This window comes from Trachemys scripta, chromosome 4 (assembly GCF_013100865.1).
Source record: "Trachemys scripta elegans isolate TJP31775 chromosome 4, CAS_Tse_1.0, whole genome shotgun sequence".
Taxonomy (NCBI): Eukaryota; Metazoa; Chordata; order Testudines; family Emydidae; genus Trachemys; species Trachemys scripta.
In genome coordinates, this window is record NC_048301.1 from 102,023,517 (window position 1) to 102,046,956 (window position 23,440).

At 40.2% G+C, this 23,440-nt stretch overlaps 2 protein-coding genes and 2 non-coding genes across 7 annotated transcripts in view; all 4 read right to left on the reverse strand.

The window, feature by feature from the left end:
• Window positions 1–916: 916 nt before the first annotated feature.
• Window positions 917–5,672, reverse strand: RPS13 (ribosomal protein S13). Its single transcript, XM_034770173.1, has 6 exons — window positions 5,565–5,672; window positions 4,818–4,866; window positions 3,051–3,129; window positions 2,465–2,634; window positions 1,623–1,723; window positions 917–1,013 (listed from the first exon to the last, which is right to left on the reverse strand). Exons 1-6 carry the CDS (start codon window positions 5,585–5,587, stop codon window positions 980–982), a joined length of 456 nt encoding a protein of 151 aa, XP_034626064.1. The 5' UTR covers window positions 5,588–5,672; the 3' UTR covers window positions 917–979.
• Window positions 1,224–1,319, reverse strand: LOC117877499. The gene has a single exon (XR_004645725.1). It is a non-coding gene; the product is annotated as a small nucleolar RNA SNORD14 (small nucleolar RNA).
• On the reverse strand, window positions 2,703–2,793 carry LOC117877498. Its single transcript, XR_004645724.1, has one exon. It is a non-coding gene; the product is annotated as a small nucleolar RNA SNORD14 (small nucleolar RNA).
• A 5,293-nt stretch (window positions 5,673–10,965) lies between the features above and the next one.
• Window positions 10,966–23,440, reverse strand: part of PIK3C2A (phosphatidylinositol-4-phosphate 3-kinase catalytic subunit type 2 alpha) — an 88,555-nt gene continuing 76,080 nt past the window's right edge. For 3 of the 4 annotated variants that reach the window (XM_034770169.1, XM_034770171.1, XM_034770170.1), the window contains exons 25-33: window positions 21,510–21,666; window positions 21,047–21,156; window positions 19,973–20,180; window positions 16,110–16,234; window positions 14,062–14,179; window positions 13,895–13,976; window positions 13,253–13,362; window positions 12,855–12,980; window positions 10,966–12,235 (exon numbers count right to left, since the gene is read on the reverse strand). In XM_034770169.1, the coding sequence (XP_034626060.1) occupies window positions 12,053–12,235; window positions 12,855–12,980; window positions 13,253–13,362; window positions 13,895–13,976; window positions 14,062–14,179; window positions 16,110–16,234; window positions 19,973–20,180; window positions 21,047–21,156; window positions 21,510–21,666 (1,219 nt within the window). In that variant the 3' untranslated portion in view covers window positions 10,966–12,052. Of the gene's footprint in view, window positions 12,236–12,854; window positions 12,981–13,252; window positions 13,363–13,894; window positions 14,180–16,109; window positions 16,235–19,972; window positions 20,181–21,046; window positions 21,157–21,509; window positions 21,667–23,440 lie in introns of those variants that run through there. The other variant, XM_034770172.1, reaches the window with a different exon arrangement.

Consider the following 23,440-nt stretch of genomic DNA (forward strand, 5'->3'; position numbering starts at 1 on the left):
AGGTAAGGATCGTTCTGTGGAAGCTTTCAGGCCCCTGTCTAGGTCCTCCAATAAAACAGGATACTAGATTTAACATTTTAAGGCAAGAAATTCTGCTTTATATGTACAGAAAGTCTAAGGGGCACAAACTTTTCCCTTTGTCAGGCCATCTAACCAAAATATTTAGAAATTGTAACCTTCCAAAAGTGTTTTGAAAACCTGCTTTTTTAAAAAGGCAGTGAGCAGGGCAATGGACAGATTTTACTGGCACAAGAGCAGGATTACAACTGGTTTTCTTAATCTATTAGAACAAGATGGATCAGATACCACTATATTCAATCAACCTGTACAACTGCAACTGGGTTATTTATTTTTCTTGTATCAGTGGCTGATTTAACAGCACAGACCCTAGATTCAAATAGTGCTAAGGGCATGGGAATCTCTGCAAAATTCATATAATACAGAAACCATTATGGGTATTAAGAGGGTCTAACGAATAGTCAAATACCAGTCAATTTCTCCTTGCAAGGGCTAGATTCAATTATATTTCCAACCCTTTCCCAGATTGAAATGCAGCAGCTCAATTTGAATTTGCCACATTAGAAAAGGCAAATCAATTGTTTACCTGTTTTCTAAGTTGTGGCAGCAAGAGGAACACGTGCTATTGTAAAACCACAAGGTAAGAACAAATAGTTCAGAAACTGGGGGTACAGCAGCAAGATGGCTACTGTCACTAGCTTCACAGATCGGGCACAGGCTTCAATGAGAACCACATAAAATACGTTCAAGCTGGTATGATCCAGTTCACTTCACATCCGTCCAAATATGATCCAGTATACTACACATACCTCCATTTTTTAACGAGCACCCTTCTGTAATATTAGATATAATTTACACCAGCTTCCCAAAACTTATTTATTGAAACTTCCACACAGAATTTAGAAGACAACACAGGTCTTTAATGTGACTTTATTCTTTCAGTAAAAAGAAGAGTGAACTCTTATGCGACCAGAGCAGAGGCAGTGGATGACTCGCTGAAAAAATAAAGAAAAGAAAATTATTTCCCTCTCATTTTGGATATTGCCAGTGCAGTGGCAACTTCTCAGATAAGTTAGTTGCCAAAACAACAAACTGTTGCTTCAAATCAGCTTTGTTATATTTGACTGGAGCAAAGAACAGCTACAATAGCAGTAATTTTTAACAGTCTAACCAGCTGATTTTAGGCTTTCCAGAATTACAGGAGCTCACTCAGACATCCAAGGAAGGTTAAGCCAACACTAAGGAAAACCTTTCTAGTGGAAACTGCAAATGGTTGAAAAAAAAATCAATCATCATAGTGAGCTGTCTGACCTGAGCAATGGAAGTAATGTGGGAACTATAGAGAAAGGCAATTTTAGATTAAAAATATATATTTGAAATAAGGTAGATGAGATAGCTGTTTATGAATGATACTGTATAATAAATTAATCTAGCTGATGCTGGTCACTATAGCAGCCTACAAATTTACTGGATTTTCTAACCTAGCTAAGTTTGTTATCTGTCAGAGTCCTGCCTAGAATGGGGGTGGGGGATTCAACTCCACTGTCAACTAGGCCTGTGGGACTTCCAGGTTGGAACCGACAAGAGAACAGACAAACACTTACTACTTCCAGTTGGGTGGCAGTACTCTCTTGGTCTTGTAATAGCGAGCCAGCCTGTGAATTCTGCTCTCAATCAGAATCAGACGAAATTTGGCATCTTTATCCTTAAAAAGGAAAGAAAGATACAATCAAATCAAGAAATTCACATTATAACATCCAAAGACATATACTTACACTTAAGACAAGCTTTCGTGAAAGGGGAAGTATTTCAGTATTACCCACAGCTATTGTAAAGGGCCACTATCCCCACTTTTGAGTTCAATCCTGCTCTTTGACCCATCAAGTTCATGCAGACTTAAGTATAAGATAAGCATTTGTGCTAACAAGACAGGCAAGTCCAAAATTGTTTGTATTGTTTTATAAAAGTTTTAGCTTTATCAGCTGTGCCCTTTACATTTACTCAGATGAAGTAATGGCCAACATTTCCTGAAGCATACTGAAAATCTCTGCTCAGGCTGCAAAGTTACTAGTCATGTAAAGATTAGAAAACAAACTCTACACTAAGTATCAAAAACTGATCTGCACTTTGTATAACTGTATATAATATTAATTCAAATATGTATAGCAATTTCAGAACAGTATCACAAGGTTCATTTTCAAAATTCAATTACTCTAATAAAATAAGTAAAGCCACAACAGAGTTGCTATTTATATATTTCAAAAAACAAATTAAGAAAAAGCAAATAAATCTTTATAATCCAACTGATTATCGCAAAGTGTAAAATTAGTTCAAAGACTCTTCCAGATTTAGCGTAAGTTTTTAAGGTACTTTACCTTGGTAAACCCCCACTCCTTTTTTTAAAAACACTTTTGCCACTCTCAGACCTTGGCCAATGAAAGCTTACCTTTCTGTTTCTCTCAAGATGTTTACGAACAGCAACAGCTTTCTTGATCAAGTGGTACAGATCCTCTGGAAGGTCTGGGGCAAGTCCCTTGGACTTAAGGATCCTTAAAATTTTGTTGCCAGTGACAAAACGAACTTGGGCGACACCATGAGAGTCCCTTAAGATTACACCTGAAATTAAAAGTTACATACTTTATACCAGAAAAAACATGCCAACAAGTGCTACTAATTCTAAAGGCTCACTCAGACATCCAAGGAAGGTTTAGCCAACATTAAGGAAAACCTTTCTGGTGGAAACTGCGAATGGTTGGAAAACAATCATCACAGTGAGACCTACATCTTACCAGAGCAATGCAACTGCTGGACCACAAAGCACTTTACAAACAATTAAATTAACCTAGCTCCCCAGACCTCCCATATTGTACAAGGGGGAGGGGGGGGAGAGGTCGAGAAGAAAATCAAAGCAGACAGACATTAAGGTTTCACATTAAGATGTACAGTGTCACCAAGAAGTTTTAGCGAAAGTGAGAATTAAACCCAGATTTGCTGTTTAAAATCCATTCTTTATAAGAGTTCAGAAAACTTACCAATCTGTGAGGGAGTCAGACCTTTCTTAGCCAGTTTGTAGATCTGTTCTTTTACATCATCAGAAGTTAGTTTTAACCACTAGAAAAAAAATTGTTGTAAAGAGCCACAGTGATGAATAAGTATAGATTGCATAGGAGAAACTACACCGCTAATAGTTTTGAAATGCAATAATAGTCTATTAAATATTTATGTGCACCATAAAGGGGATATTCTTAGCATTTTTCACTAATAGCATGTGGCATGCATGGAACAGTCAGTGCTAATCATCAGAAGCATATACATGATTACTCTACAATCTCCTCTAGAGGCTGGAGGTAGACTGCTTTGTGGTGCCCAAGAGCACAACAAAACTTAGACTGGCACTACAGCATAACAGTAAAGAAATTATATCACCAGGGAGTTATCACTGAGCCCATAGCAACAGTGCAACTACCATGATCATGTTGTACATTGTGACATATAAAAAACCAGTTCTGGTGAGTGAATTGTTAAAAGGCATTTCGTGGTTTGAAGTAAAAGATTGCCTTAGTGAACAGAACACTAGCTGACAAAACGTGGAGAACTAAAGTTCCACAACAATCTGATAAGAAAACCTAAAAGGAACTAAATGGACTCAGATTTGTAACACCAAGGACCTTCCTCTCCAATTGGATCTTCAAATATGGTCTCCAGTAGTTACCTGGTTTTACTGTCTGATTTGTCAAACAAAACAATCACGTACTAAAAAGTAATGCAAATCTATAAAGTGAATTTAGCATTACTGAAATTTAACTGGAGCCTTAGAGGATCTCAAACCTAAAAACAGCCAGTTTGCCTTATCTATTACTCAATTATCTATCACTAGAAATTAAGATAGAGAAAAGTTACTCCATATTTTTAGTTTAATTTGTGCATGGGACAACAATTTCTGCCTAGTAGGTTAATGTTTATGTAGTTCTTTAACTTAAAAGGGTAACTTGCAAAGGAAAACTATTTTTAATAAAAATATATTAAGTTAAATGACTAACATTTCTAATGGTCATCCTTTTAAGATTTTCTTGAGGAAAGACTACTCTGGTAGCAGCACTGCAGGGTTCACCTCAGTGCTCTAGTCATAGCTAAGGTCATTCTTAGAGGATGTTCAGGAAAGTTATCTTCAGTTACTTCAAGTTATGACTGTAGAACACATTAAACTCCTGTGAGAATGCTCTCTTTCCGAAGTAAAGTGGCCTTAGTTCACTTTAGCTTAATTCACTTACTTCACTTTAGCTTAATTGTGTAAGGCCACTACATCTGGACAAAGGCATTTGCATAAGTGGTTAGTGTGCTTTACATTTACACCTTCAGTTAAAGTTTCCTGTGTCCATGTGCAGACATGTCTTTAGGAAGCCACATATTCTCCAAGTATAGTCAATCCCTTGTCTTTGATACTGCCTACAGAAGTTTTGTGAAAGTAACTGAAAAGATACAGAACTGTCCCATAAACTGCAGAGACCACAAACTCTTTCCAAGGAAATGGGGTAGCCACTAGGACCTAGTTTTCTATTGAAAAGCCAAATTCGTAAGATTTAGACACCAAACTATCTGTCAGCACATGCAACTCATGTAACTAAATATCTACGCACTACAAGCTGTGCTTTGTTTTCACTGGGGGCATAATGCTGCATCCACCAAACTGGAAGCGTGTGTGAGAAAATCAGATCCTTTAACACTGTACACCTGAGTCAAGTCAAACCAATGGTCAAGAGGTGAAAGTAATATGACAAACAACCAAAATGTTTACTTACTGTGGGCACACTGCGCCTATAGGGCAAGGCTGACTGGGACAGGCCCTTCCTGTTGAAAAGAGAGGCATGCGATACTGAGTGGAAAAATTAAAGGAAAAAAAATCTTTACATTTTAGACCTCAGGGCGGCACATACATGTGGCAACCCCCGGGACTGTAACTTACACGGTCACTACTGCCGAGCCACTCAGTGTATCTGCCCTACTTTCCCGCACTGCCCTTTCCCCCTCCTTTGGGGCAATGTATCTATCAACCCCCACCAGCGTGGACACCCCATTAACTGCTCGGCGCTCCCCACAGCCACCGGCCTCGCTGCTCTGGGCTAGGACGAGGTCTTTAACAAGCGCCACTATGAAACTTGGGGGGGGGGGTAAACAAGCGACACTCGGGGGGGGGGGGGGGGCTGGGTTTATCCCTGCAGCCGGGCAGGGGCAGCCTGCGGGGCGGGTGGTGCCAGCACCCAAATACCAGCGCTGCCCTCGGCTGCGAGCGGGATGCAGGGCCCAGCGCTGCCGCAGAGCCCCGCGGTCCGAGGCCGAACCCGACACGTGCCCCTCGCGCCAGCGGGGCTCGAAAGCGGGACTCAGGCCCGCGCAGGGCCATGCCGGACGCCCCGGCCTCACTCTGCCCCCCCGGCCAGGCCCGTCTTCTGCGCGGCGCGGGTCCGGGACACTCCGGCCGCTCCCGCTTCGCTAGGCGCGGCCCCCGCGCGGGGCCCCGGGAACAGACCGGCGCCGCCGCCGCTTACCCCGGAGCGTGCATGCGACCCATGATGGCGCCGGGCAGCGAAAGAAAGACCAGAGAGAGGCGGGGGCCGTGGCTCACCCCTTCCGCCAGAAGAGACGTCAACGCGTAACTCCGCCCTGTCCGCGCGCCGGCCAATCAGAGAGGCGCTCTCCTCACCCGTTCCGAGGGAGGACCATGGCTCCCAGCATGCACTGCGGCAGGAGGCGCCTTCCCAGCTGGCGCTGGGGCCGGGCGAGAAATCCCAGCCTGCACTGCGGCTCCCCCGGCACAGACAGGCCCGGGGGGAGGGTCCCAGCCCCGCTAGCTCCCGCCGCGGCTGGCCCGGGGAAGGGGGCGGGAACAGCTGCCGGAGCGGGACTCCTGACGGGGGAGCGGCCTGGGCGCCAGCGAACCGCTTCTAATTGACCCTCCCCAGCGCCGGTAGCAGGCAGCAGGCGTAAAGCAAACCCCGGGAAGTTCTCCACGCAACGCGGGCGCGGAGCGCGGGGCCAGGGGGCTCGTGAAGGCCAAAACTGTAACCGGGTTTACAAAAGCATCAGCGACACTCGTGGAGGTTGGGTCCAGCTGGTCAGATACAACCTCGTGCTCGGGTGGGCCTGGCCCGCTGGCAGGAGCTGGGGGAGGGCTGGATCCCCTCGAGCAGCTCTCGGCTGCTCATTGCCTCTAAAGCAGCTGATGCCAGCCACTGGTGGATGACAGGACCCTGGGCGGGACAGGCCTTTCGTCTGACCCGCGCTGGCCGTGCTTATGGTGGGAGCCTGCGCAGCAACAGCCCCACTCGAGGCTCAGACTCAAAGAGGCACTGTGTGCCCCCCCAGCACTAACCGAGACTCCAGTCCTCAAAACAAGGCACACGGTCTCTAACCCCTGTTAAATTGGGAAAGTAAAAGCCTGGGTGCCCACAGCACCTTAGCCTGTGTCAGAAGCAGACGGGGCCTGCGCCCACACCTGCTCATGTCACACTTCTCACCAAATCCAGACTAGGCCCCAGGGCACTCGTCTCTACAACTCTGGCAAGATGCAACAGTTGTGTAAACAGCCAGGGAAGAAGGTGACAGCAAGCATGAGGCCATCTGCATAAGTAGCCTCTGTGGTCAGAGTAGGCACAGGGAGTGAAAAATATTTTTCTTCCTAGGAATAAGCAGCACTGCCAATTGTCCTAGCCTGCCAAGCAATATATTCCTTACCATTAATCTAGTACCCTAGAAAAGTATTGCAGTTTCCTAGTCTGGTTAATGCTCAATGTTCTAAAGTGGCTATTTTCTCCTGGTGACATTTCCACAGGTATTGATTAAATTCTTTAATCTTGCCATTTCCAATAATTTGTAAGTTTCATATGCAAAAGATTAGACTATGTGAGATGGTTCATTTTTCCTTGCAAGTCAGGACACTGAGTGCTGCAGTTTATACAGTGCACTCAGCTCCTGCCAGGGGAAGAAACCCCTTTCTGTCAACCCCAGCACCAGATGGGCCATGCACAACTTACTCTTGTAGCATCCAGCAGGTGTTTTGCTCAGAACATCTGTGCATCATGTTCACCAGGCTGCAGTGCTGTTAGGTATTGGTAGTTGAGACAAGCACAGACAGCTGCATCTGCACCACTATCCTATCCCTGTTACTCCCATCTGTAAAAAGCAATAAAGAGTCCTGTGGCACTTTATAGACTAACAGACCTATTGGAGCAAAGCTTTTGTGGGTGAATACCTACTTCATTAGACGCATGTGGTGGAAATTTCCAAAGGCAGGTATACATATGCAGGCCAGAATCAGTCTTGAAAGTTGTTTAATCCTACCACTTTAACCACTACGATTCTTTTAGAAAAAAGTTGGTGCAAATGTGATTCTGGAAGGAGGAAAATACTAAAAAAGTTGAAGGCTTCAGAGGAAAGTCTTTTGAATACAAGTAATATTACTTTATCCATTATTCACTGAGTGTTACTGGACTTCTAACCCAGTAAGGACAAATTATAATTAACCACTTTCCATTGACCTGAGTTGATTGTTTGATACAGGTTTAAAAACTCTTCCTAGAGGTTAAGCTTAGTTGCCCTTTTTTAAAAAAAAAAGTATCAGGTTGAAGGAAGAAGAAATATACTAAGTCAGAATCATACATGCATACCTAAGAAATGGAAGGATTAATTCCTGAGTGAATTAAGTAGTATTTATTGATTTCATGAGATATAGTAATAATTGGAAATAGTAGCTTTTGGTTTTTGCTGCTGATTGCCAGTGCATTAACTAAGACTTTCATAGCTCTATGTACAGAGTTTAGGTTTCCCAAAGTTCAGGAGAGGGCTAATTTATTTTTATTGACCACTTTATTTTTCTTCTATACTCTCCCTTCCTTAAGGTTTCTAAGGATGATTCCAGCCCTTCCCCACTGCCCATCTGTAGAAATAAGTGTTTTGCATTTTACATGCACACAAATATAATTTGGTGGGATTATCACCATGCTGAGGTTTCCCGGTGAGAAGAGGAACCCTAACCCCGAATTTGATAGAATAGGCTTAAGTGAACCATAAGTTAGGCTACGATTTAGTCATGGGTATTTATAGGACAGGTCATGGGCAATGCACAAAAATTCACGGGCCTGTGACCTGTCCATGACACACTAGAAATACAGAGGTTGCTGCTGCAGCACTAGCTGCCTGGAGGGGGGCGGGGAAAGGAGCGGAAAGGGAGGAGACCAATGACCGACCACTGCCCCAGGGAAGTGGCCGCACCAGCTGCTGCTCAGGCAGTCCCCAGGGCTAGTTTCCTAGGGCTGCCCAAGCAGTGGTTGGTGTGGGGCGACTCCAGCAGCAGCAGGTCTGGCTGTCCCCGAGGCCACCTAAGCAGCTGGCCCCAAAGCCAGCTGCTTGGGCAGCCCTGGGGTCAGCCACACTGGCCCCCACAAAAGTCACAGAATCTGGACTTCCATGACACAAACAAACCCCTAACCATGGAAGATACCGGCTAAATCCCCTGCACTGAAAGTTTCAACTAGGATGTTTACAATGCTCACTATTAGGGTTAATTTAATACTGACATACAAAAAAAATAATCTGCTGTTTTTTAGCTTTATAGTCAAGCGTGCACAATACAGCACTAGGTATTTTGAATACTTAAGGCCAAGTTGTATCTTGACACATGTAGACTTTTCCTTTTGGCTTTCAAATAAAGTTGCACACATCTTAGGGTAGAGTTTGGCTTCAGAGGTTTCTGTTTGAGTGGAGAAGGGAGGGAAAAGAGACAGCACAAGTTTTTTTTATTCCAGAATAGTGTTTAATGTAATCTTAAAACAGTTATGGAGTCACATTTAACCCATTCATTACAGGTAGGGTTTTGATGGCAATATTGTGCATCTTTATTAGTTATCAGTATAATTGAAATATTTGGTTCTTACAGATGTATAGATAATGTGAGGCAAACTACCATATTTGCTCCCAATGAGTTTTACCAATACCATCTATGAAATATTTACACTATTTTAATCACAGTATGTGAGTAAATAGCATACAAGGAAATTAATTTCCTGTGGATTATGAGAATGGTGCAACATTGCCCAAACATTTTTCCCCTCTATGTAACATGCATATCCTGCAAATACCAGAAATAAGATTTATTTAATTTGAAAAAAAAATCACCATATTAGAATCCTAGAAAGAGCAGTCACTTTAAGGCAAGATATTGAGATGTCTACACAACCTTATTTTTAAAAATAGAGAAATGAACTTTTTAATCAAAGATCACACATGCTTCTACATATAGGTACCTGTAGATCATAAAAAGGCAGTAATAAAAATATCAGTGCAAAGTCCTAGGTTAGGTTATTTAGTAGAGAAAATGAGGTGGTAACTGTTCGTAGAGCAAGCTGTTATTTTCAAATATCAAAACATATGCTCCTTAGAGACAATTCTATTTCTGGCTGCAGGCCACATATGTTGCATAAAATGTAATCTTTTTACTAGATCAAACAAGGTATAAAAAGCTGTTGAGACTATATTCATTTTAAAACATCAAATGAGTGTTCTGACAAATTTCATCCCAATTTTAGTATGTTCCTTTATCGTGCTTATTTTTGTTTATCCTTTAATAAGAAAAGAAAGTTTCTCAAAAGTCTTGACCACTGATTTTTTTCTAACCCCTCAAGAATAGTGCAAAGAGATGCAAATTCAGTGCTGTTCCTCTAGTATTTTGCTGAGGACCCAAGACTAGATTTTACAGACAAAAAATAAAAACATGATCCTAAAAAGCTTGAGCCAATGTGAATTTTGTGAGGGAGGGAAAGGCACAGAAATCAGTTGAGCTATGAAGAACACTGTTAACCAGAAGTCAGGACAAATGCTAACAATCATACAGTACTACATATTTTCTAACTGAAGTCCAGACAACTGTCAGTCGCAAAATCAAATTTATAAAAAAGCATCAAGTTTCTACTTATATTTTGTGCTGTAAGACACTGTGCTGTAATAACACTGCAAAAAGGCAGTATGTATTGCTTTCAATTTATTTAACAATGGAACGTTTCACAAAAACAGTAGTCTACTTTCCTGTGTCTACGTGACTTGTGGTTTTGATGATGGAATGGAATAAGTCTCAAAAGCATCAAGTGAGCAGGAAATAAAATCTAGTTATATTTACTGTATGTTACTATTTACATGCTATATACTGAAGGAAAAATTATGCACACAATAGCTAATAAAACTGGGATTTCGGATTTTATTTTAATTAACTCCTATTAGTAACAACCCAGTTTAACATTCAGAAAGACATTCTTAGATTTTTATTGTAATAATTCCTAAGAAATTGGACCATGAATGTTTTAGGCACCAAAAGAAGATTTAAGTGTACTTTTCAATTGTACTTTGCTCTTCTGGGTTGGAAAGATGATTGGTCATTGTACTTGGGGGGACGGAAGAGGAGGGGGGGAATCTAAAAAGCATTTTATTGCTGGGCAAATAAAATAGATTGTGACTTTCCTGTGCTGTGTCTTCATCATTGCATATTTTACTTTAAGTTCCTTGCTAGTGACAGTCAGTACTATAGTCTATCACGGTCAGCCTTCATTGAAAAGTGTTTCTAAAATAGTGCTAAAAATTATAGTGTGTGATTTTACAGTCTTCATACAGTTTTGTCCGAAGAGAACAGACTGTGGTCACCATAAAACTGATAGGTGAATAAGAAACCTATACATGTAGTGCAGCCAGACCCAGTGGAGTAACTAATCACATGCATGAGACAGTAAATTGTATTTGCACCCTCTGAATTTAAATATTGTTGTATCACATAAGGGAATAAAATTTATCAATAGAGTTATTTTTACAAGAGGTGAGGGACTGATAATTCTATTATGAGCCAAGTATATCTGCCAATGCAAATCATTTCTGACCTGCAACATATGTGCTCTTGGTGTCCTGTGATTTTCAAGTAGGGAGAATCAATTATGTGAAGTTGTGGGGTAAAGTATTTTCTTATGTGTAATATCATTTGTGACCCGATGTAGGGACTTGGGTTCAACTATGAATCGCGAATGCATTTGCAGACTGCACTACGGAGGTCCTTGAAATTTTAAAGAACCGTTTTATAATGCTGGAAGACCACACACTCACATGGCACCACAAACAACCAGTCTTCATTCAAAGTTTGCAAATCATCAGTGACTTGCACAGAGGACTTCACTTAAAATGAACTGACTAATCTTACTCAGATAGCTGGTATAAAACTCAAACTCTGTCTAGGAAACTGAATAAGTTTCCCAAAGAAAAGATTCAGTAGGTGGTGTCATGCATCTGCCTCTTTTAAAGAGCTGGATAAGAGTTTGTTAAACCTGGCTAACAGGTAACTATTTTTAAATTTCAGAAATGAGGTACAAGAAGCATTTGAATTATAAGGTAAGGCACCATTATTTACAACTTCCATTATGGCACTCATTCTGATAAATGTTTCAGATGCATTTAATCGCAAGATTCGAATGTAACAATTTTTCCAGCTGTTCTGTCCAATTTCATTTCTGACAGTCTGTGCAACCACTGATATTTTACTGATCATTGCTGCACCAATGAATGGTGAATAGCGGATATATCATCAGAAACCCCCCACATCTTTCCTCTGGCATTCTACAGCACCTTGCCATATATAATGTAACAGGTAACAGAAAAGATTACTTATACTATATCCACAGGGCAAGTGATTAAATGTGGTTGAACTGATACAGTAAAGCCAGAATAAACTACCTGAAGATTCCAGGGATGGTTTAAAACTTTAGTTACCCACAAGTACTAGGATTACAAAAATTAAATTTACATTAATGCTTGGATATTATCACATAAGCCTAAAACAGGTGGTTTCTAGAAATCCTGTGGTTTCAGCTTGGTGAGGGGTTGGTCCAACATGTGTTGAAACGCAGAGTCTCATTTTAAAATGTCCAAGTTATTTTCAAGTAGGAAAAATGCACCAAACACAAGTGTGCAGAACTGGTTCACTTTTGTGATTTTCTACTGTAGGAGTTCACAGATATGGCACTGCAGTCAGCTGATACCAGTTAACAGTCTCCTTCCTCAAGTTGAAATCCTTTAGGGACAGCATAACTCCACCCAGAAAGAAGTTCTCACGCAACGATTCTGCACTGAGCACACTTAGCTGAAGTTCCCTCTGCTTCAAAGTCTCCTTACTGTATCCACTGTACACAAGCTATGAAAAAAAACACAGCCAATGAAAGCCAAGACATTTTATTTGTTAGATGTCCAGAATAAGTTATAAGGACTGCTGGTGGTTAAAGCAAAGGATGGGCTCCTGGGTTGTTCTCCTGGGTCTACCACCAACTTGCTGTGTAACCCTGGGCAAGTCTGCATCTCAATTATCCTTTGTAAAAAGGGGATGTTTGTCTGTTAGAGGGGTGTTGTTTAACTTTGTTTAAAGTATCCTGAGGAGCTCGGATGGAAGATGCTGGGTAAGTGAAATGATTGCTAAATCCAATCAGTTCAGAGCAACCAGAGAGCAAGTGATGCGGATTATGGCCAATGCATTTTGTGAATCCTAATTAGAATATGCCAATCAATATTTGTCTAAGATTTTTTCCCCCTTCCAGAGTTACAATCTATTTTGGATTATGGGGTAAGAAAGGGAGGGAAAAAATCTGGAACAGGAGTGTGCACATTTATAAAGGTACAGAGCTTTCAGAGGGGCAAAGCAATTTACTGAGATGTGTTTGACAGCAATTTACCAGAATTTCAAATAAATTGTAGTCACCAGCATGTATTTATGAAAGAAAATATTATGGAATCTTTACCAGGTAACTGATTTTTCTTACCATTTCATTGAATGTTGGGTTCCTTGTTTTTCGTGTGATTTTGGTTTTGCGTTTAGATGTTTTGTTTATATCTGGAAGTAAGTATGTTTTTACATAAGGATTTGGATCTGCACCATCTTCAGTAACCTGTAAATACAGAGCAGAACAACTAGCCTTCATTCTATTTTAATGTATTCCATTTGAATATCTTTTCCTCCAAAGAAATGCATTAGAGTCTATGTTCACCCCAATTACCTAACATATGAGCAACTGCTCATAATCAGACTAACTGAAGACAAATGTGTTTTAAGAAGATACTTCCATTCTGTCTCACATACACACCAAGATCCCACAGCATTCTATATCAGTCATTCACATAATACAAGTTTGTGAATTTTTGGTTCACTTTCTTCACTCACCAGGTCTTTAATGTGCATCACCATGATAAACAGAGTGCTATTTCTATACGAGATAGACAACTTTACTTCTCCTCCCACTTTGCCTGAGGTAGGACTTGATGGACTTGCATCTAAAAATATGGACACATGTTATTATCCGTCACACAATTGTCCATCAGTACCACTGTACTAAGTTAATTAAGTGTACTGAAAACTGACAAATGTAAGACTTATGCCAAGTTCATGTCCTTTTTTCAGTTTTTAAATCAGTGAGTCAGGAACTTTTTACCTCCAAAATTGGCAAGGTCTGGGTACCCAGAAAGAATAGATATTCTAACAGGAATCAACATGGAGGATTAGAGTGAGAGAATTGGAGTATTTATTTGATCTGATTAATAAAAGCATTAAAAATAAGCAAGAAATTCAGTTATGTGCAATTTTTATTTTGATTGATCTGTAACCATATGGTGTAGGATTTACCTTGAAAGACATTTTCAAAGTAAAGGAGGCTTGAATTTGATATGAAGACTGATTATTTTTTCATGAGGGGAAAATGATTAAACTGAGGAATCAAAAGATGGATTTTATACTGTGCAGTACTTTCAAGTTTTTCGTGTTATATTGCAGTCATTCAATTTACCCCCAAATAACTTGTGTGCCTACCTGCAGGCTTAGCTATTCCATCTATTCCTTCAGCTTTCTCATCACGAAGTAGAGGGTGAAAAAAAGTATAAACAAGATCACACTGCATTTGGGGAAAAAGTTACATGTTAGCTTAAAATGTACTAAAATGTGAGAACTAATTGTATTTAAATGCTTTGAGCAGTCACCTCTGCCACCTCTGCTGAACTGTTCATCAAACTCTGTATGTAGCTGTTCAGCTCTACTTTTCTTTTGGCTGCTACATCCTTTATATGCGTTCTTCCCAGAACCATCTTATTAGGAAAGCTGCAAGAGAATGACAAGATGTATTTTGTTGCTAATTTTACTGACTTAAGTGAAGATTTAAGTACAACTTAAATCCTGAACTGGTGATATGCATTCTTGGCGATGACTTGAGACAAAGCACAGTAGTGTATTTGCTTTATGAGCACACCATTACATTTGCTATATTCAACATTACACACAAAAAATACATTCAAACAGCATTAAGGTTGCAAAGCCACATGCTCGTAAGTGTCAGAGTCAAGGTGCAAATTGAATTCAACTCCTTTGTGTATATGCGTTGTGATGCAGTCTAAGTACATGACATACCTTCCTCGAGACCCTTGCCTTAGTCAATGCACAATTAATAAGCAGCTACTTACTATTTTGTTTTCTGATTGTTCAATGTAGTTCAGAGAACCTTATATGTTTAAAGCATAGCTTCCACTGACTTCAGGTGCAGCTGTCCAGCCCTTCTGCAAATTAGACCCCTGGGTCTAAAGTCAAGCACCCAGAAAAAAAACTGAACACACTATCTGTGTTAAGTGACTTGCCCAGCATCAAAGGAACTCTGACAGAATGAGGGATAGAATACAAATCTCAAGGGCAGCATTCAACTGCCTTAATCAGACCATCCTTTGTCTTCCTGCCCTCTCCAGCCTCATTCACTACACACACCTACCACCTTATGAAGCAGGGGTCTGACACACAACAACCTCCTTCACCACATAACCCCCTTCATCCCAGAGCAGGTCCAGCCTGTGCACTGAATGAGGCTGGGGTCCTGTGAGAAGAAAAAAAAAACGCATATGGTCATGTAACCAATGACTACATCATAATGCTTATACACAAACCGAATTAAGGTTGCCTGGCCACCCTTAATTCTAGCACTGCCTAACTTCTGAATGCTTAACTTTGCAACCTTAACATGGGTGTGTGCACGCGCACGTGTGAGAGAAACCTAGGTTTTTAAAAAAAGCTAACTAAAGACAGAAGTTCCATATCGACACACATGGGTCCTCAGCAGGGTTGGAATCTTGAGAGCCATCGCACAAACTTCTACCACTTGAGCTAATGGAGTGATTGACAGCAGGTTGATTGATAGGTTATCATCCTGCATGTGGACTAGCACCATAGCGGGATGGGACACTTGCTCAGTGGGTTTCACAGATCTTTTCTGACAGCAGAGATAGGGAGACTTTATCCCAGTCTACCACCCACAGGTGCAGCTCTTGTCTGAATCAGGTAGCTTCTTCCTCCATGCTACCTTGGCCCAGCAGGGGCATCACAGAGCACAGAAAAGACAGGTCCCTGGTCTCAGATCCAGCCCTGGTACAGCCCACAGCAGCAATTGCAGAGAAAGTACTCATCAGTTATGGGCTGAAGCATGCTCAATGTGGACAAAGTCTTTGGGGAATTTAGCTGCTAAAATATAAGAAGTTTCTACTGAACATATGCAAACTGATTATTCAAAGGTTTAGATCTTAGTCAAATTCGAGTGGATTTTTATAGGGATGGCAAAAGGTACATCCCTTACAAAAAGGCCACTTGCCAAATTTTCATTATAATTTTATCAGGGTATCGTGGAAATTGTTGTGACCCAAATGTAAGCAGCTCTGAAATGCTTTCAAAAGGGAACTAAAGATAAGTCTTAAAATAAGAAATGCTTTGTAGATCTGAATGATCTGAACTTAGGAAAACCAAGTACAGCAACTTGATGTCTTACTAAGCAAAGAAACACCTCCCCTCTTCAAAGAGAGACAGTGGCTAGTTTTTCTGTCATCTATGATTAGCTATATTTCTGGATGTGAGCCCAATAGCAGAGTAAAGGGTGAGAACTTCCCCTTTTAACACTTATGCCAACACTGGAAAAAACTCCATGAAAGAAAATTTAATATAAAATTCCTTTGTCTATATAAAGGACAGGAGGTGTCTTAGTTAATTAGGAACATACCCTGGTAACTTCCAAAGAGGAAAGAGAATACCGAGTTTGTTGTGAAGTTCCTGGAACTCATCAAATGTCCGGAAGACAAACGTTGGTTCAACTTGTCCCTCTCTCAAGACTCTCACCACATAGATCTGCCAATAAAAAAAGAATACTTAAAGACATTAATTAACAGCAGCTGTTTTTCCACCCAAATAGATTTTTCTGTGCAATATTTGTATTCCAAGACTAATTGTGGCGAGCGAGAGCAAGTACGTACACACACACACACCCACCCCTATTGTCTTCATAAAGGACATTAAATTCGTTCATCCTGTAATGTAGATCTATGTATTAGTACATACAGATGAAGAAAATTACTGAGCCAAACTGGCACTGTTACTCTACCCTTCTAAACCTGGAGGTTCTGGGTTCAGATCCCACACCAGGACTTGGGTTTGTATGGATAAAAACACGAAGCTAGTTTTAATAGAGTTGTGAGTTTAGCCTTTCATCAGTTGGGCAAAATATCTGGTCTGCAAAGTTCAATTATCATGAATGCTGATAATTGGTTATATTGATAGGATTTAGACTAGGACACTAGTTTAGGAGCTCTGTGAATCAAAGAGTTAAAATACTTTTGAAATGTATAAGCAGAACATAATTTCTAGGAGCGAAAATACTAAACCTGGAGACCGTAAATAACGAACACCTCAGATTCTCAATGATTCAACATTTTTTAAAAAAAATGTAATATGGCTGGCAGACTGCAACTTCATAGAGCCCTGCAAATCTGCTGATATCCACAGACCATGTATGCAGTTTGGACGTGGATACAAATTTTGTATCCACACTGGGCTCTACAAATACAGTTTAATCACTATGTGGCAATAAAGCAAGCTAGAGAGTATGTTCCACAGGGGGATAGGGGTGGGGAGGGGGGGGGAAAAAAAAAAAAAAAAAAAAAAATCAATGAACCCATGAGACTAGTGGGGAGAAGCAGTTAAAGGAAAACCAGATATTAGATTTTATTAAAAGGATAGTATACACAACATGTAGAATTCAATATACAAATCTACATAAATCCATTCATAACATTATGTGTGGTACTGGTCACTAAGCCATAGGATGGTTATTGCTTAAGAGAGGGTGCTGTGCAGGGCAACAAAGATGACAGCAGGTCATCTTAAAGGTTAAGAAAGTTCTCATGCTTGGGCAGAAAGGACAGGAAAAACAAAAAGAATTTTAAATTGTCAATAGGAAGATGTTCATAGTGTCAAGGGTTTGCAGTTTAGAAATTTGGTTAAAGTTTAGTAAATTAAGAGTAAGAACTCCAAAGTTTACCTGATTAGATCAAGGAATACCAGAGACCCTCACTCATCCAGCAACTTTATAATTCTCACTAAGACTCCCGGAAGTTTCACCATACTTTTTGAAGTTTTAATAGTAGTAAGATGTATTACAGTGACTCCATTAGTATATTATGAAGTATTATAGTTTATCTAGACCACATGTGTCAAAGTGATGCAAGGTTGATGAAATAATCTAATCTTCTCACTTTTTCTTCTAGTTTCAATTAATCAGCCTTTAGTGTAAATTAAGGAAGTTTATTGCAACTGAAAGGCCCTTTCCCAATAAGTTTATCCCTATTCCTTTTGATTTCAGCACTAATCGTATGTAGCTACTTGAAGATTGCTTATGGCAGCTGGCTTTTGTATCTGGCATGTTGGAGGATCTTTATATATTTGCAGTACTGGAGCGCTGTGGGTCTCAGGAGCTGCCGCTGGATACCCTGCATTGGTTAGCTGGATCAAAATTTAAGTTCAGTGACTTCATTTGTAGCACATGAGTTAAGTATATCATGACTTCTAAACACAAGGTGTGGCCAGTATACATTAGTGATCTAGCCCCCTTAAAAACAGAGGGACAGCTGGAGTTGTCATCTCCAGACATGATGGAGCGGGGTCACCTATGCATTACATGACTGGCTGCTGGAAACTATATAAAGAAATTCTCCAGGCTCAATCTGGGAAAGATGAGGGTTTAGGTCAGACCCTGAAGGAAGCCACTCCATGGGGACCTGGCAAGAGACCTAGGCATTAGCAGGAAAAAACTATCCTGGGGGAAGGTTGTGCCCTCTCCCCTCCTAGCTTGCTGTAATCTAGAAAGGCCTCTGGTGGCTGGGACCAAGCATTTAATTGTTTTGCTTGATTTGAATCCTTTTGTGAGGATAAAGCCAGACCTGAGGAAAGAGAGTCTTGCACCAAACTGTTGTCTGGGCTTTATTTTACCTTTCCCAGCTGGTGCATCTGCCCCGGACTTACAGAATTATTCACATCATTTGAACTAGATGAAAGATATGTATGATATATACTTGGTTTTCAGTTGGTATCTACCGTATATACTCGTTCATGAGCTGAATATTTTTGGTAAAAAAGTGATGCATCAAAGAACGGGGGTCGGCTTATAAACGAGTCTACACCGAAATTTAATGATTTTAAACTCTATGGAATCATTTAATTGAATATCTAATATATTGTTGTTTTGTTTACCTGGAGCGTCTGCAGACATGGAGCCCCTCAGCTCCCTGTGGCCGCGGTTCACCGTTCCCAGCCAATGGGAGCTGCCACTTCCCGCAGCTCCCATTGGCTGGGAACAGCGAACCGCAGCCACAGGGAGCTGAGGGGCTCCATGCCTGCAGACTCTCCAGGTAAACAAAACATCCCCATCCCCCAGCAGCTTACCCTGACGGGCCGCAGCCAAAGTCTTGCAATCCCTGAAATATAGGGTCGGCATATGAAAAGGTCATACAGTTTTTGCTATTTTTACTTATCCATTTTGGGGGGTCGGCTTATAAATGAACGGGCTAATGAACAAGTATATATGGTAATTCATTCTCTTACTTTAGAACAACAGTTTAGAGGAAATTTTAATTAGGACAACAGCCTGAGACCAGTATTCTAGACTAGAGCACTATACAGTGGATCAGAAATACAACACTAACTTTGGAAATTGGACAATTCTGGTTTCAGATTTGCATAGTTGTACTATGTTCCATTTAAAGTTGAAAATACAAGCCTGCTTTTTCAAAGATCATGGGGTTCTTGAAATCATAGCCTGTCCAACATGATCAAGATCTGTGGCTTGAGTCCCCCAATTTTGGGATGGCAGATTCCAATGTTTGCTGCCTCTAGAGTCTGTGTTCTGGTTCTCAAAACCCCAAGTGAAAGATTCTGAACAGACTGGCAGAGCAGCTACATTCCAAGAGGAACACGATGGTTTGTTATATATTTTATTATACACTAGAAATTCAGAGTTAAACACATTAAAGGTATGGAAATGCAGTTAGGGCATTGCAATAACCATAACTGTAGTGACACCATGCGGAAAAAAAAAATCTAGTGAGTCTTTAAAAACAATTTAATCTCAGTCCACAACCTTAATCATATTGTTATTGCATAGTGTTACTACAGGGTTGTTTGGGTACACTAACTGTATTTTCTCCATACCTTATCGTGTCTTTTTTTTTTTTTAAAAACCACATTTAATCTTAACTCTTAATTTCCTTATAATTCTTATAAATGTTTGATTTAGGAAGAATTATAGTAAGCCTGTAATGTATTCTACACTAAAATTAATTATGTACACTATAATGTTCTGTTCCCATTCTTGATAGATAAATATGCGGCTGAGAGAAACAATGGAATCAAGCCATTTAGGAATAGCTATGTTTTGCTTTTTTACTTTTGGGGCATACACTAATTCTCTGCTGATGAGTTGAATTTATTTGGAGGAAGAGAACATGTGACTAAAGTGAACAGTGGAGAGGAAGTATGGAGGTGGCAGCGAGCACAGTGAGTATTTACAAATTGGAAAAAAATCCATACACTTACATAATGTTTATCTGGGTTGTACCTCTTTTGGTACGTAAACACGGACACTTCCTTGATTCGACCATCTTGTCTAAGCGAATAGGTTTTGGGAGAAAATGAGAGAATGGGTTCATCATTGGAAGGTAGGCCTGAAAAACGCAGCTGAGCCAGGTTGTGAATGAAGAAATTAAACTTTGTGGCAACACTTCCCAAACTGGATTCAATCAGCCTATAAAAGAGAAAATAACTTCAAATGCTAGAGCACAATTACATATTCAGAGCACACATTCCAATTTTGTTAGAACCTTAAGCTTCCAAGTTCTAAAATATATCAAATCCTCACTGAGGTAAAAGGACACATTATGTTTTGACAAAAAATGGTCACTGGTCCATTGACATGACAACATTTCTGCATGTACTAGGATATCCAATACTCCAATTTTGGGTAAAGTTAAAGATTGAACAACAAAGGTCATCCAGAGGTTTCTCAAGGCTGTATGCATATAATATTTTTCATTAACTTAGGTTAAATGATCAATGAACCATATACTGCAGGAGATCCAGTAGTTCACTTAATGAAAACTGGATACAGTGAAAATATTTATAATTAGATTTCTGAACTGTTTCCAAAACATGGCAAACTGCAGTTCCAGTGCGAGCTGTTCACAACAAGAGGGTTCCCACTGTAAACAGCTTTAGAAGAGTCATATTAGCTATGGAATCAATGTAGGGAATATTTCCTCATGAATGTGCAAGTCTGATGGACAGCTAAATAAAGCTGTTACGCTATCACTACTCCCAGCATTTTATGTATTAGAATGTTCACTATTAGATTTTTTTTTTAAATAAAACAGGCTCAACATTTTAGCCCAACATTTAAGCATTTGAGAAAAAGAAGTTATGTACATCTCTCAATTAGTGATAGATAACAGATTAGTATTTTATAATTACGATAATTTCAAAACTACTGAACTTTTATAAGCTGTAAGTATTACAGTGTGTCAGTGTTTTAGTACCACAGTGCAGAGCTTCTAATAGAAAAAAGTAGTGAGTTTATATATTTTGGTTCTGTTTCACTTGTCACTTATCTAGTACCTTGTAAAGAAAATAGTAGCTTCTGCATCCGTAGTTTGGGGCTGAAGAGCATCTTGGACATATTTTAAGTCTTGAAGTCCAGTAAGTTCTGGTAACCCTGAAGAAAGCATCTATAGAAGACACAAGTTACTATTTTTACCTGGGAAAGAATATCAAATCTATTTTTACATTTAAATAATTAAAACACTAGGGCCCCAAACTTGATTAGGGAATTGTGTACTACATTAAATACTATTGCTATTAACCAACAACTACTCCCACCACCCTCAGTATTTCCACAGGAACACTACCAAATTTCTGGCTCGTAACAGCACATGTTTAGAAGTGCTTCTAAAGTATAAATGCCAACAATTTAGATTTTCTGTATAGACTGGATTTGTCAGAAGCTATAACTTCCTAGGAGTGAACTTAATAAAATCCACAGTTAAACTACAAGAAAATTATGTGCAATAAAAACTATTACCAGTGAAAGCAGGTTAAGAAAGAGGTTTGCATGTTTCCTGATCAAATTGTAAGCTTGGCAGCAGAGATCCACAAACAATTGAAAACGAATAGTAGGTTTTTCACCACCATTAATGACATAGGCCATATCTGAGGTTAGCACAAAAGGAGCCCGATCCCTGTTTAAAAAAAGCAAAATACACAGTTTATTAAAATAACTGTTTCTTGGATTTTCATGGACTTTTAGTTGCAATTTACTAAATGTAATTACTACTCTAAAACAGTATTTTTCCAAGAACTTGAACTACATGCATTCATCAGTCACTGCACTTGCAGGGAGCACGTCAGTCTCACTCACAGGGTATGATCCATTCTTGCTAATTATAATGTTACAGCCATGATTTTAAAGGGAAGATTATTCTTTCCAAAGAAATCATATTTAATAATTCATTAATACAAAGTTTTCCTCTGTGATCAGGTAACATCAGAAAGTAATAATTCCCAGCCAAAAAACAACTTTAACCTAGCTTAAAGTTGTAAATGTAAATCAATTATATTTGAAAACATCCAAACACCAGGGAATTAAAAGTTAAGTTCTTCAAGTGCCTGTTCATGTCAATTCCAATCAGGTGTCTGCGCACCACGTACACAGTTGTTGGAAAGTTTTCCCATAGCAGTTCCCGTCAGGCGCCCTCTAGAGTGGCGCCTTCATGGCGCTGGATACAAGACCCTGCCGACCCCACGTCTCCTCAGTTCCTTCTTACTGCCAGTGACGGTCGTTGGAACTGCGATCGCTTGCCTAGCAAGTGCTTCCCTTAGCGTTCTTTCCATAGCATAGTTAGTAGATAGTGTATATAGTAAGGTTTGGGAGCAGGGTTTCCCCAATCCCTAGCCCCCGCCTTGGGCTCCGGGACACGCCGTGAGCTTTAAACCCTGTGGAACCTGCAATAAGCCTATGCCAACGAGCGACCCCCACGACGTGTGTCTGAATTGTCTAGGGAAGGCGCACCAAAACAAGATTTGCAGGGCTTTCCACCCCAGAAAAGGAGCGAGATTTCCAACAAACAGTTGCTCATGGAAACTGCTCTTCATCCCCAGTCTGCTGCGGACCACCAGGACCCGGCACAGAGTGCATCTGTATGTAGTGCCCCGACATCGGTATGTGACATGGTGCCGAGGAAGGACTCTAGTCTAAGAGATCCTCAGCACTTGTGCACTCTGGCACCGCATGTTAAGGAGACAACCTGGCCCCCATACGAATACCGAATATTATCCAGCGCATAAGAATGATCCATCCATCCAAACATGAATTCTGTTCCTCTTCACTTTATCCACTTGCTGACAGTCAGAAACATGGATGTTTCAACTCATCCTCCATATACGTTATAGGAAAATGTTCTCATTCAGCATTGGTCTGTGACCCAGATAGTGCAATTTACTTCTTGCACGCTCCAAAGTCTATAGCAGATAAAACCCTTGGGTCCTCTTTCAACTCCTGATAATGCTTAGGGTACTCCATCGTGCAATATACAATTGTATGCCCTCCAAAACAGCAAACAGAAGCTATGTCATGTTATACACAGCTATTCCTTGGTGATCATAGCTATGACATGGTAGCTGGGGTCAGAATTAGAATTCCCCCAAACAATCTCAACATTTAAAAAGGCTACACTAACCTCATCTTAGAATATCCTGGTTTCAAAATGTTTGGTTTTTATAACAACTTTATTAGGTTTTTCATTGATTTGTGCTAAGCTCTTTTGGTCCAGGAAATTCACTTAAATAAAATCCTTAAGGAAAAAGTGATATTCCTGAAAGTATAGAAATGAAATGTCAGATGACAGTTGTGCCAATTGGCACATTTTGGTCTTCCAATTGCTGGAACAGAACTACTTTAAAGCTACACTTGTGCATCTAGTTTTTAAATACACAGAACATCTCTAGTATGTAGGA

Bases quoted from the DNA above. Each gene is read 5' to 3' on its own strand.
- RPS13 (XM_034770173.1), bottom strand. From the start codon at position 5,587: ATGGGTCGCATGCACGCTCCGGG. The intron at 4,867-5,564 runs GTAAGCGGCGGC...TCTTTTCAACAG, and splicing joins GGTCGCATGCACGCTCCGGG to GAAGGGCCTGTCCCAGTCAG. The intron at 2,635-3,050 runs GTAAGTTTTCTG...TTTTAATTTCAG, and splicing joins TCTGACTCCCTCACAGATTG to GTGTAATCTTAAGGGACTCT.